The 12,028-nt window shown below is 38.6% G+C and overlaps 1 protein-coding gene across 1 annotated transcript in view; it reads right to left on the bottom strand.

Annotated features, from left to right (window-relative positions):
- The window catches only part of LOC131290893 (carbonic anhydrase-related protein 10), a 39,233-nt gene extending 33,240 nt beyond the window's left edge, over nucleotides 1-5,993 (bottom strand). Inside the window, exon 1 of the mRNA XM_058320078.1 lies at nucleotides 5,942-5,993. Within this exon, the coding sequence (XP_058176061.1) occupies nucleotides 5,942-5,993 (52 nt within the window). The remainder of the gene's footprint in view (nucleotides 1-5,941) is intronic.
- Between the last annotated feature and the right edge of the window lie 6,035 nt (nucleotides 5,994-12,028).

Raw genomic sequence — 12,028 nt, 5'->3', positions numbered from 1 at the left:
CAATGATTTATCAAGAACGAGCATATACATATTCTTTTGCTTACGGAAAATGAGCCAAAAGCATACACAATAATCAAATTATTGTTTTTGCCAGGACTCGCCACTCATTTCTCCCATTTCTTGTTGTCTGTACATCGTTTCGAGCGGTGTTCTATGAGTAGCTACTTCTGCTTTATCTTTACACTGCCATTATATTGTAATGTAAGTTTCAGTATCGATTTTTACAAGTGAAAATTGGTTTGGGCTTGATTCATGAGTGGTGGATCCTTACCAATTTAATTTGATTCAACCTCTTGATAAACTGTTATAGTCACTTTAAAAAAGATTACATTCAAATTAAATTGTTTTTATATCATATAAACAGCTTTATTTAAAAAAAAAGTGAGATCGTTATGATAAATTCCAGAGAAGAAATAAAGAGGAGAACATTATCCCAAAAATTAACTTATAAAACTCAGTAAAATAGTACGACAAAAGTAATTGATTTCTGAAACCACCGAGATAACTCAATGGAAAATGGTTGAAAAGACGACTCACACCAGAGTTTGAAGTAAACTATCCAGCTAGATACAGCGCCGAGCATGAAATATAGAGCACCGAGCGTATAAAAATAAAACAAACCCCGGCTGCCTCAAGATTTTCCCGAGCGACGACACTCCGGTCGCCACAGCAAATACCCGGGAGGAAATCCTGGACTTTAGAAGCCATCGATCATTCATGGAAACGATTACCCACTAAGTAATGGAGTTAATCCATCACAATCGAGTCGTCAACGTCAGGGCAGCCTTTTCACCGCCCTTTTCTGCTCTAGCGACCGGTGTTCCATTGTTTTAGGGGTTTATAAAATTTAATTTAGAAGACATTTGCGATAAACCACTGGCTTTAGGTGTTTTGCGGTTATTGGTGTGTCATTTAGGGTTTATCGGTTCCGCGGGAGAAGTATGAACGGTGTTTCCTTTTAGAACTAGAAAATATAATAATGGTTGAAACGGCAAAAGAAGTGAAAAAAAACTACTGTATAGAAAGAGATAAGAAAGTCAAATTTACACGGTGTCATATAAATATCAGTACATTTTTTTCATCAAGCCATGGGGAAAACATATTTTATATTATATATTACATATTTTTCTAACATTTCACTGTATCTAATTAAACATAAAATAAAATACTGTTTATTAATAATAAAAGATGATAAATTTGTTGAGAGGAAAATATTACATATTTTTCTAACATTTCACTGTATCTAATTAAACATAAAATAAAATACTGTTTATTAATAATAAAAGATGATAAATTTGTTGAGAGGAAAACAGCAAACCTCGAAGAAAAACAACCACAAACTAATTTATACAATTTTAAGAACCTGGAAACTTATCGTAATTATTAGTTATTGTCGAGGAACGAACTCGACAAAGAAAAGTAAACTGAGCCTTGATATCAATGCCTCCAAAAAGGCCTCGTGCAATATATTTTTACAAGACTTGAGATGTCAACCTCCCAAAACAAATGGCAGGTTTGATGGAGTATTAAAAACTTTAACTTAAAAAAGCATAAAAAGCAACTCGCTTACTTTCGACACACCTTGTGTGGCGTGTTGTCATAGGTTCAAGAGTATTCTGAATATTAATAGAAAAGTTTTATGATTAAAAATCATAGCTCTCACCATGATTTGTGGTGATGTATTAAAAATTTGACAAAAAATCCTTATTTTTATCGTAAAACGTGTCAAACAAAGGAAACATATAGGGAAAGAATGATGAGCTTAGCTGATTAATAACTTATAACAGCAAAATTTCCTGATCGCAAGATCTCAACCAAATGCCCATATGTGCTTTCAAATGTAAACAACTAAAACATGTCTCACTTCGGCCCAACTCGATGGCACAACTCTTTAAATTGCGATGGAAAACTAGTAAAAGTCAAGCGTGTCGCATGGAATGGTTTTGAAATTCGTTTGAAGATGATGAAAAAATGTTGGTAGGGGTTTTTTTCCAAAACCAATACTATAATTGATCTCTCATGATGAAGCTAAGATAAAAAAGAAACTCCAATGAAAATTCTACTTTGTGATATGGAATAATTGATGTTTGAATTTGTATGAGAATATATTAGACACCGTGTATTTCTGTCAAACGATGTTTCTTTGTTCGCTCGCTTTAGTTTTGTTTTTTGTTTTCCAAAAGAGTTAAAACGCTACCTGATGAATATAGCTTTACACTTCTTATTGTGGATTAGACCATACATATTTAGACAATGATCCCAATAAGTTAGCCTTAATTTGGAAGCGAGATATTTCTCTGACAATCAACCGACGAACATTTAGCCCAACTTTCCGTTCCTCCGTTTGCTGACAACGTTCGCTAGGCTGAGCTGAGAGTGGAATCAATTTCTCTGTTGTTGTTTGGATTGCTGAATCAGATTATCATTAAGCATGTAGAGCATGTGCGTAGCAAAAGGGGGGAATTGCTCATAAGATGATACGGCAACGACGATCCCGATGCTGGGAGATCGAGCCATCGGAGCAGATCAAAAATCGTACCGTTGACGACTCGCACGGAGCAGAGCGTGCCATCGTCGTACGCGTTGTTGCTTTCGATTTAATCGGATCGATTACGGTCCACGCCAGATTGATAGCCCGGCCCGGGTGGAGGACGGACACCGGATGCACTCGGCAAACGTTCGTGACACACCGTCCATCCTGCGTCCTGCACGCCAGCCTTGTGCCTGTGGTTGTGCGAGAATGTGTCAATCAGCTCGTTTGCGGATGAATTCTAATCAACTTTGCCCGCCATTGAGCATTCGGGTGCGATGGCGATCGGCGTTTTTCCTCCCCGGGCCGGAAACGGTGACGGTGAAGCCCGCTCGCTTTCGAGGATGTGGTGGGTAAAATAAATAAAATATAGCGTGTGCATGCGTACGCCGGAGGTCCGGATGTTGAATGGGGGGGGCGGTCGGTGGCGGAAGTGGGCAGTGGCGAGGCGGTGTGGGCGTTTGCAGCGAGATCACGGCCCGAAACCGACTACCACTTCCGGCACAGTTTCTGGCGTAGTACGAGCGGAGTTTTCGCGCTATGTTCACGACATACCTCGGGTGGAGGAAGGAAGGGGCAGTGCAATGTTGTTACTGGTGCGGTGGTGGATGGTGAAGTACGTCGGATCCATCGGTAGCCCATAGCGCATCGCACTATGGAAAAACAATTCGAACCACGCACGGGTTTTTTTTTACCGCCCCGAAAAAAAAACTGTCAGGTTCCGGGCGATAAATCTCCATATTTAATGAATTTAGTGCGACTTTCCTTTTTGCATCCCTCCCATCCCCCAAACCCCACGTTTGGCGAGAATTAGACGTACCCCAAAACCCTGCGATGCGATGTGACATGCCATAGACGAACAGTTCCGCTATCGATGGAAGTGAAATGTGCATGTACGAACACATCACCACACATGGTGTATTGAAACGCTTAGTTCTTTTCGTAAGTCTGACCAGACTTGCCTCGATTCCTGTGGTTGTTCTTTTCGGACACATTTCACAGCAGGGTTAACGAGCTGTTGACTGAGCGGGGAGAACGTCATTTAGCTGGTAAAAAGTGGAATAACCAACGACAGAGTGTGAGCAAAAAGAGTAAAACCCTTGACACAACCGATGCATTGAACAAGTGTACTCGTTTTAACCACAATACCACATGATTTTCTATCGATTACTAATTCAAATACCTTACTGTCCTTCGGAATATCGGAGAGTGTGTTCATAAGTTTTCGAACTTTTCGTACATCTTTACATTAAGTTGAAAGATTATTTGGTTTTTTCTAGTTGTATGTTTAACCTTCAAGGGTTAAGTTAGAAAGAAGCTCAATTGTTATCATCTAACGCTGTGTTTCTATCACTCTTCTTACTAAAATGTGTCATAGAATTCATCAACGTTCTTTGGTTGATCTCTGAATTTCGACGGGTTATACAGTGGAGTTAGTCTTACAATAATGGGTAATTTTGCTGTATATTGTAAAAATTTATGACAAAAACAAACCGACTTTAGTTTTTGACGATCAGCTTTAAACATGTTAAAGACCATTCCTGTTTATATTTTGTTATTTCTATCATTTGTACAAAGTTTTTAAGTTCGGCGAGCAGTGGAAAGACCTGGTTGGAAGCAGTATTTAAATGAGGGCATGATCTGTTGTTTGTTTAAGTGTTTTGTTGAACGATTTAATATAAGCCGAGAAGGCTACTTGATTGATAGTTTTTAAAACCTGAAACATCTTTCTTAGGATTAACTATTGGCAAAATTTTAGTTATCTTTCACTCGACGTCACATGTGCCGGAATGATCTTTTAACACGTAGAATGTCATTGCTATCATTTTTGATAGACAGCTGTCAGTAGTTTGAAACAGTTGTTTGTAGCAAAACAACTTGGTTTTTTACTAAACGAATGCGTTACCAAATTTAATTATCGCTTATCTAATATTCTGGTAATGTTCTGTCTTATATTCTGTTAAATAGATGTTGTCTTTTTTGCGTTTCTTTCCATTCTCAAAGTAAACAATGTAATGTTGCAATCTTACACGAAAATTCTTTTTGCTTGTCAAACGTCTATGATGTAGCATTTTTTTGTGGTCAGTTTAATATTATTATGTTTAAATTAGCAAGCGCTAAAGCTATGTCTTGGTGGAAGCCGATTAACAGGAAATTAATCTGGTGCTCGGAGTGTTGATGATAACAAGAACGACATCTTCCGATGGTCTATTTCGAGTGAGCTGCTATTATTACCTTCTAGTTTGCCTACAAAAAAGCTAATTTAGACGACATTTCATTGGCATTGACCACATCGGGGAATGGCACGAAGGTCCATGTTTTGCGTCTCAGCAGTTCTTTTACTTCCCTACACCACACTGAAGCAGTAAGGAGTTGTACGCCACCGAAAGTATTAGAAATGCGTTCCCCCAGAGCTCACTTCGAACGAGTTGTGCATGGGTGTGCGACTTGAGCGGATTCTGGCAAGCCGGATATTGGAAAATAAGCCTTCGGTTTTTGGTTTTTGAGCGAGGGTGAGCCACAAGCGGTACCGCACAAAATAAACCAAAACATTCATTTCCGGCACGGCTTGAAGCGTGCTAAATAGAGGTTGGGGACTAGTCAATGAAAGCTGAAGCGACAATGTTGCAAATCTAGCTTGCTAGTGTTTTTAACGGCTCGTTCTAGCATCGATAGTGTAGTAATTTAGAATTGGTTAGACTAGTTCTGATTGCCATCTTTCGTTGGTTTAGAGATAAAGTAAAAGAAATGAAAATAGAGACTTTGTAGTAGAAGTAAGAAATGTTGTTTTCAAGTTGTTAAAAATCCCGCCAACATGTTATATTTCCTACAAACCTATTTCATTTAATTGCAATTGTAATTTTTGCATTTTTGACCACTGATTTCCTCCTTACGTTTACATAAGCTTATCATTATGAGAAAACACTTACACAAATCAGTTTAAATCAAAGAGAGCCAAAGTTATGTTGGTGAGTACACTGCTTATGAGAATGTACTTCTTTGATCCTTTACATAAATCATTAGTTTTGTAGTTGTTGTTTCAAATAAATGGTTTAAATTAATCGAGTAAAGCTTTTAAGATTTCTTATTTGGCACGTTTTTCAAACGTTATGAAAAATATTAAGCATTTGTCAATTAAAAACATCGGGTTTCCCGATACTTTGTTGTTTCATTTGTATGTTATAGAATAGTTCTCATTGAAGAGAATCAAAGTTTGTTTTGTACATGCCTTTCAAATGTTTGCCCTACGACGAGGTTTCTCTGCGAAAACAAGTTGAACCTAGTGACTCTACCGATACTTTATTGACTAACTGTTTGTCAAATTGGCGGCAACCGAACCAAAACAAACCCGTCGGGTTGTTTTCCGAATCCTATCGATTGCGTGTACTCAAAGGTTGAAAAACAACTTACCTTTCCCTAGCACTAGCAGCACGAACACATTTAGGAAGATTGAAGGATGCATGATTAAAAATCTTTCGTCTGCACTGCACTTTTCCTCGACGCACACACACACACACGAGCACGCACACCAAACTCACACAGCACACACACTCACACACACTTACACTACACACTACTTCGCGTTAATCCTGCACCGCAGCAGGATCGCAGACGCATCGAAGGGCACATTAGAAGCACTCGGATTTCGGGTTTCTCTACCGCCCCGCCACTGCACTTCCACTGCCGAGCGCACCCAAGCGTATACTATCTGATCGGCTCGGTTCGATGCACATGGCCTGGGGGGAGGGGGGCGGCTGGGAGGGTTTGTTATTTCAGTTTAGTTTCCACACACCATCAACACATCACGGTTTTCACTGGTTGTTTTTTTTTCTTGTTTTTCTTTTTGCGAAAGCGAAATCAATTCCCTGGGTTTCACGCTTTAATTCCTATCCGCAGGTAGCGAAGGTGAAGCGGGTGTGTATTACAATATTCACATCTATATCTCACTTTGAAAGTAGAAAAAGATCGTTAGTTTTTGACACAACATTTGCTACGTTGAAGCGGATACATTGGTTGCATTTTTACTGGAATTTTTATGTTAGTACCAAGAGGCTGGATCGCCACAGCTCGTCATCACTCTTTATATCGATGTTGTTGAGTTCCAAAATTAAGCCACTTTTTAAGATAGAACGCTAATGTGTTTCTTAAAAATGCAATCAAATAGATTTGCTGTTCAAGAATCATATGATTGGTAGCATTTAATCAATATAAATGTATTTTATAACATGGTTTCACTATTTTATTATTGTCGAATTGCATTTGAACTTTGATTTCTACTGTTTATTTTGGTTATTATGGACATGGACTACTTCATACATGCTTATTGGTCTACATTGACAAGTTTAGTAAAATATCTATGCTGAGCAAAACAAGTTATTATGGTGTGAGAATGTAACTATCGTTTCTAAATTAATCTTAATATTCGTCTCGCATCATTAGACAAAATGTAAAATGAAGCCTCGACCCTTTTTCTTCTTACTGTTTAAACATTTACGCCAGAAGGTATGCAATCTTCAACACATGATTTTATTATTCTTTAAATACTGATAGGTCGAAATTAAATAATTAATATATCTCCTATTGCATACCACATATTGCATATTTTTAAGGAAATTGTCGCAAAACAGATGTAACCACGACTTTAAAAATGACTGCTGGTGCCTTATTAAATGTTTACCCTTGATTTATCAAATGTATAACGCCTGACCTACGAAATCTTTTTCAATACATTTAATTTGTAATTCTACTTTAAATATCAAGGAATATGTTTAGCTAAACAGCATGTTTGTGAATACTTTTATCTTGTTATACTTTTTTGTGTGATACTTTTTTTATATTTTCCCTTTTCATTTTTCACATTGACCTTATACACTTCTCTTCCCTTATTTCTCAGTAAATGTAGCAAACGAGTTCTAGCTTCTGTGTGGAAATTGAAATATTTTCGAGAAGCGAATAAATTTTAAAACCTGTAGCATGAAAAAACAGTGTCACCGGACTGCACAGTCCACCTCGAGTCGCCTCCCATAAAGCCACAGTCTTAATTAATCATCCCAAATGTCACAATTCATTTTCTGCCTTTTCCGCGTTGCTCCCCACCCCTCCCTCGCGCGGCGGGACGAAACGTGACGGAATTAGTCACGCACATGCACACGCGGGCTCGCACGCTCGCGGTGGAGCGCAAGTAAACGATTTTTAAACTAACCCCAAAACTCCAGCCAGCGCAAAAAGGGGTAGAGCAAAGTCCGCACCGGTTGTAAAACTCTCCAGCCGGACTCTCGGCTGCCGGCCCGGCCCGTTGTTGGTGGCCCTTAGCTTTGCATTTTTTATGCTTTTCACAAGTGGATGTGTTTGATTTTTTCGTTCTCGTTCTGTATTACTCAAGCCAGACGGACGCTTGGTGTTTACTTTTTTTTTTTTGCTGTACGCTTTTCTAGGTTTAACGTTCGCCCCCCGGAAACGGCTGGAGCTGAGGACGATAATCTTTTTTTTTTTCTTCTCCACCCCTCCGTGGTATTTGAAGGGCTAAAAAAACATTTAACCTCTTCATCTTAATTATCGTCGACGTAGTCTGGACTCTTCATTAACACCTCGACCGTTTGGAAAAGAGCCTCATCGTGGTGACGTTTCTCTTTTTTAATTTCCATTGCCCATCCACTTACTAGGCGGATGCGGGAGGGAAAACATGCAGAAGTGTAAGTTTTATTTTCTCTCCTACCTCAGCAAACAACTCCCCTCTCCTCCAGTTAGAATGAATTTTTGAATTTGTCCACTTGAACAGGACTACGAGAGGTGAAAGTAAAATCGGAAAAAGTCACGAATGAAATAAAATCTCGGCAGAAACAACACACACACACACACACACACCAGTGAATCAAAATAAATCTAGTGCACGAAAGCGAGGACGATATGGTTTTGAGAGCTAGAAGATGTCGCGATGAGCATAAATAGTGGCATCGCGCAAATACCTCAAATATTTGCACGGAAGCTGCTTGCTTGCTTGCGTTTTTTCGTTCGTCATTATTATTTCACTCATCCGTGAGCTGATAAACACCTATGGATGGTGTGGTGCAACTGCAAAAATTCCCTTTCATGTCCCCGTCTGTACACCGGTGGGAAAGTAAATAAAATAAACTGTTAATACTTTGCGTCGATCCCAAGGTGTTTTGGGCGAACACGGAGAACATCAGCAGTTCACTGGGAAGAAGGAAGCAGGCAAGTAAAAACATAAATGAAATACTCCGTGCTAGATACGACAGTTGAGTTTATGATTATCTTTGCCGGCCCTTCATAGACTCGAGTTATTTTTTGGGGGCGAGTAGACACAGGTTTGCACGCCAGTGCATATATTTTGCAAACCGGTGTGGTGTACTCTGAGCACCCTACTGACGGCAGACACGTGCAACTGCGATTTACTGCTTTTATAGTATTTTTTATTCCATTTTCCATGTGTGTTTAAATTTGTTCCTAAAGTTTCTAGGTAGCTTACCGGGTGTGTTAAATTTACAAACCCTCGCTTTCTTTATCTTTTGGTTAGCCATATTAGAAAGTAAAGTCTGTTTTCATTAATGCTGGCTAGTTCAAGGAGGGATTGAAACCTGTCCGCTATGTCCGTTGCCACAGTATGTTTTTACTTTATCGCGTCTTGCTGGTCGAGGTGAATTTGCAAAGTTATGGGGAAAGAAAACTAATTTACTACCGTTAGTTACGATGCTTTATACTTTGTCTACTCTTTTTAGTAAATCCAAACAACTTTCAAAATCGCATCCTGTGTTACGCGTTTTGTGCACATCCATATACGCAGTTAGCCTTCTTTATACCTGAGGAAACTACCTCGAGTTTTTCTGAGTCACCTGCGGGACGTCGTAATGGTAAAAGGGAACAGCTTTTATAAGTTTCATGGTACTTGGCAAGGGTTTTTTTTTGTTATCAATTCTTTGCTGTGGAAACCAAGTGAATTTTTTTGTTTCTCACTCGGTGTTAGACAATCTCAACGACACGAGGTCGGGTAAAAGTTTTGACCGTTAGGAAGCTGTTAGTTGTCGTTAGCATTTTTGATGCTGGACTCTGCCGTGCTGCTCGGACTACGGCGGGTAATTCGTTAATGCAAAAATATGCGAAACAATAGAGAAATTTAATTAAACATACTCGTCTATGTCGCTTTTCGCCCGAAAAGGGACGTGCATGCCCGGCATGTCACCCTTCTGTTCGCGCGTCCGAGGATTGGGTTTTGCGACGTTTTCTTTCGCGCTGCCCGTTTCCTGCGTTCTGCATTTCGTTTGCAAATTTCATCTGATTTTTCAACGGTTTTCACTGGCTCGACGAACCGGGAAGCAGCGCATGCATGCAACCCTCCGAGGAGGGTGTTGTTTTTTTCCCCCTTTTGTATTTACACATAACACATTCATCTCGCCGAACAAGATTTCCGGGTGCAATCGTTGAGTCTGCAGCAATTACGCGGCGGCCATTTTAATAAGAGTTCTTGTTTAAATTAAACGAATGCATTTAATTGCGCGCTTTTTTTAAATATTCACCTCCACATACGAGAATGGCAGGGGAAAGGAAACCAGTGCTTAGCAGAGGCATGCCACAGGGCTATTGTCGCAGTGGTTTTCATTTCATTAAAATTTGCCATGGGATTCTTAATGACCTGTTGCTGCGACGAGTTTGACACATGATTTTTTATTATGGTAAAAATTAGTTGATTATTTTTGAATAAGCTTGTTCCTGTATTCAAACAGAGTTCTCTTTCTGTACAATTTAATGGTTTTCTTTGATGTTGAAAAGCAAATGCAAACAATTGTAATGAAACTAGAAATAAGAAATTTAATTAGTCAATTTAAGAATCAAGTGTTAAATTTAACTGTCAAGTGTGCTATAAATAGTAAAATGGAACATGATAATAATAACATATCATTTGTGAATCTAGTAAAAGAACTTTTAAGCTATGTACAATCGTATTAGTAGTTAATTTTACACTACCACGACCGAAAAGTACATCCTTTCTCCTGCTGATTTTACAGCTGAGCATTCGAATTCAATTATTGAGAGTTTTCAATAAACAATGTTCACGAATTATAAATTTAAACCACGTTTCAGATGCGTTACATGCATTTGCTCTCGGTAAGAAAACATTGTCAAGTGAAGTTTTCTCTTTATGTTAATACAGTTATGACATAATACAGTTTTATATTAACTTTTTTCATGCCATATTGTTGGTTGTGACGTAAAGAGTTTCACAAATATTAATTAAATATACCATTTAACTAGTTTTTAATCAAATAGATTAATTGATTCGCTTTTTCGTAAACTGTTGAATAATTAGCGAAATAAATAAAAACACTACAGTAACAAGACAACATAGTTTTTACACTCAAAGCAGTAATGTTTGCCTTGCATAGCAGAAAATGAATTGTTATAAGTAGTTTGTGCTACTTTAACATTAGTACAGAAGGTATAGCTTGTGTTCCTACATGTATTAATTAGTGCAATATCATTTATAAAACAGTAACTTAACCTATCACTATGTTTTTACAATTGACTATGTTGTATTTTTCGAAAAATGCTTCTCTTAAACGATGCAAACCAAATCTCAATCTATTTTGAAATCATCTCGAAAGCAAGAAACAAAATGAATAGCATAATTTTCACAACCCAATACTGTTACAACACGGATATTCACAAACGAACAATAAAATCTCACTCCTACACACAAACTCGACACCGTCGATCGGGCACGTTACGTTACGAGAACGAATGTTTCTTGTCCTATCGTTGAGCTTTTCTTATTCCTTCAGATTGTCTTGGCGTATTACATGCACAGGTGTTTGGTTTTTCCATCGTTTGTGGTATGTTTTGAACACTTCACCATGGTTGTTTTCAGTACTCAGTTTACCTTAGTTTAAGGTTATATTTTCAGTGGCTAAACTGTTGTTGTAAAGAATTTCCAGCTTGTGTTAACATCATTCGTTGACGTCTGATTGGTATTACTTTAAAAAAAGAGCACCCGAGTTCGTTCATTATTTTACTTCTTTCATCTTCTTTCTTACTTTACACTTCTTTCCTAACGGTCATCAATGCTTAACACTTTTATCACGATTAAGAACTAAGAAATTCGCAAAACTCATTGACGATCAATTCTTTTGCGAAATGTTTTGGTTGGACGAACACATGAACGGATCTTTAATTTTAATTTTGTTAAACTAAGGGGTTTAACTGGTGGGTTATAAACACGGGAGTATGGTCGACGATCACGAAGAGTCGTTTGATTGCTGATCTGTTGGTTCGTTGCGTAAATACCACCAGCTGGTTGATTGGTGTTGTGCTGAGAGATGGCAGGTGTTCTGCAGGGGCTGGTGTTCGACACAGCCTATGATTAGTCCACCACTTTCACCACATCGTTCTCCGATCCTCACGATGATCGAGCCTGTTCCACTGCCTTTGGACAATTTGCGAAGAGCCCGGAGATATTCACAATACCCAAGGACACTGGGAAAACAT

Source organism: Anopheles ziemanni, chromosome X (assembly GCF_943734765.1).
Source record: "Anopheles ziemanni chromosome X, idAnoZiCoDA_A2_x.2, whole genome shotgun sequence".
Taxonomy (NCBI): domain Eukaryota; kingdom Metazoa; phylum Arthropoda; class Insecta; order Diptera; family Culicidae; genus Anopheles; species Anopheles ziemanni.
The sequence above is the reverse complement of the archived record's forward strand: the minus strand, read 5'-3'. Positions and strand labels throughout refer to the sequence as shown.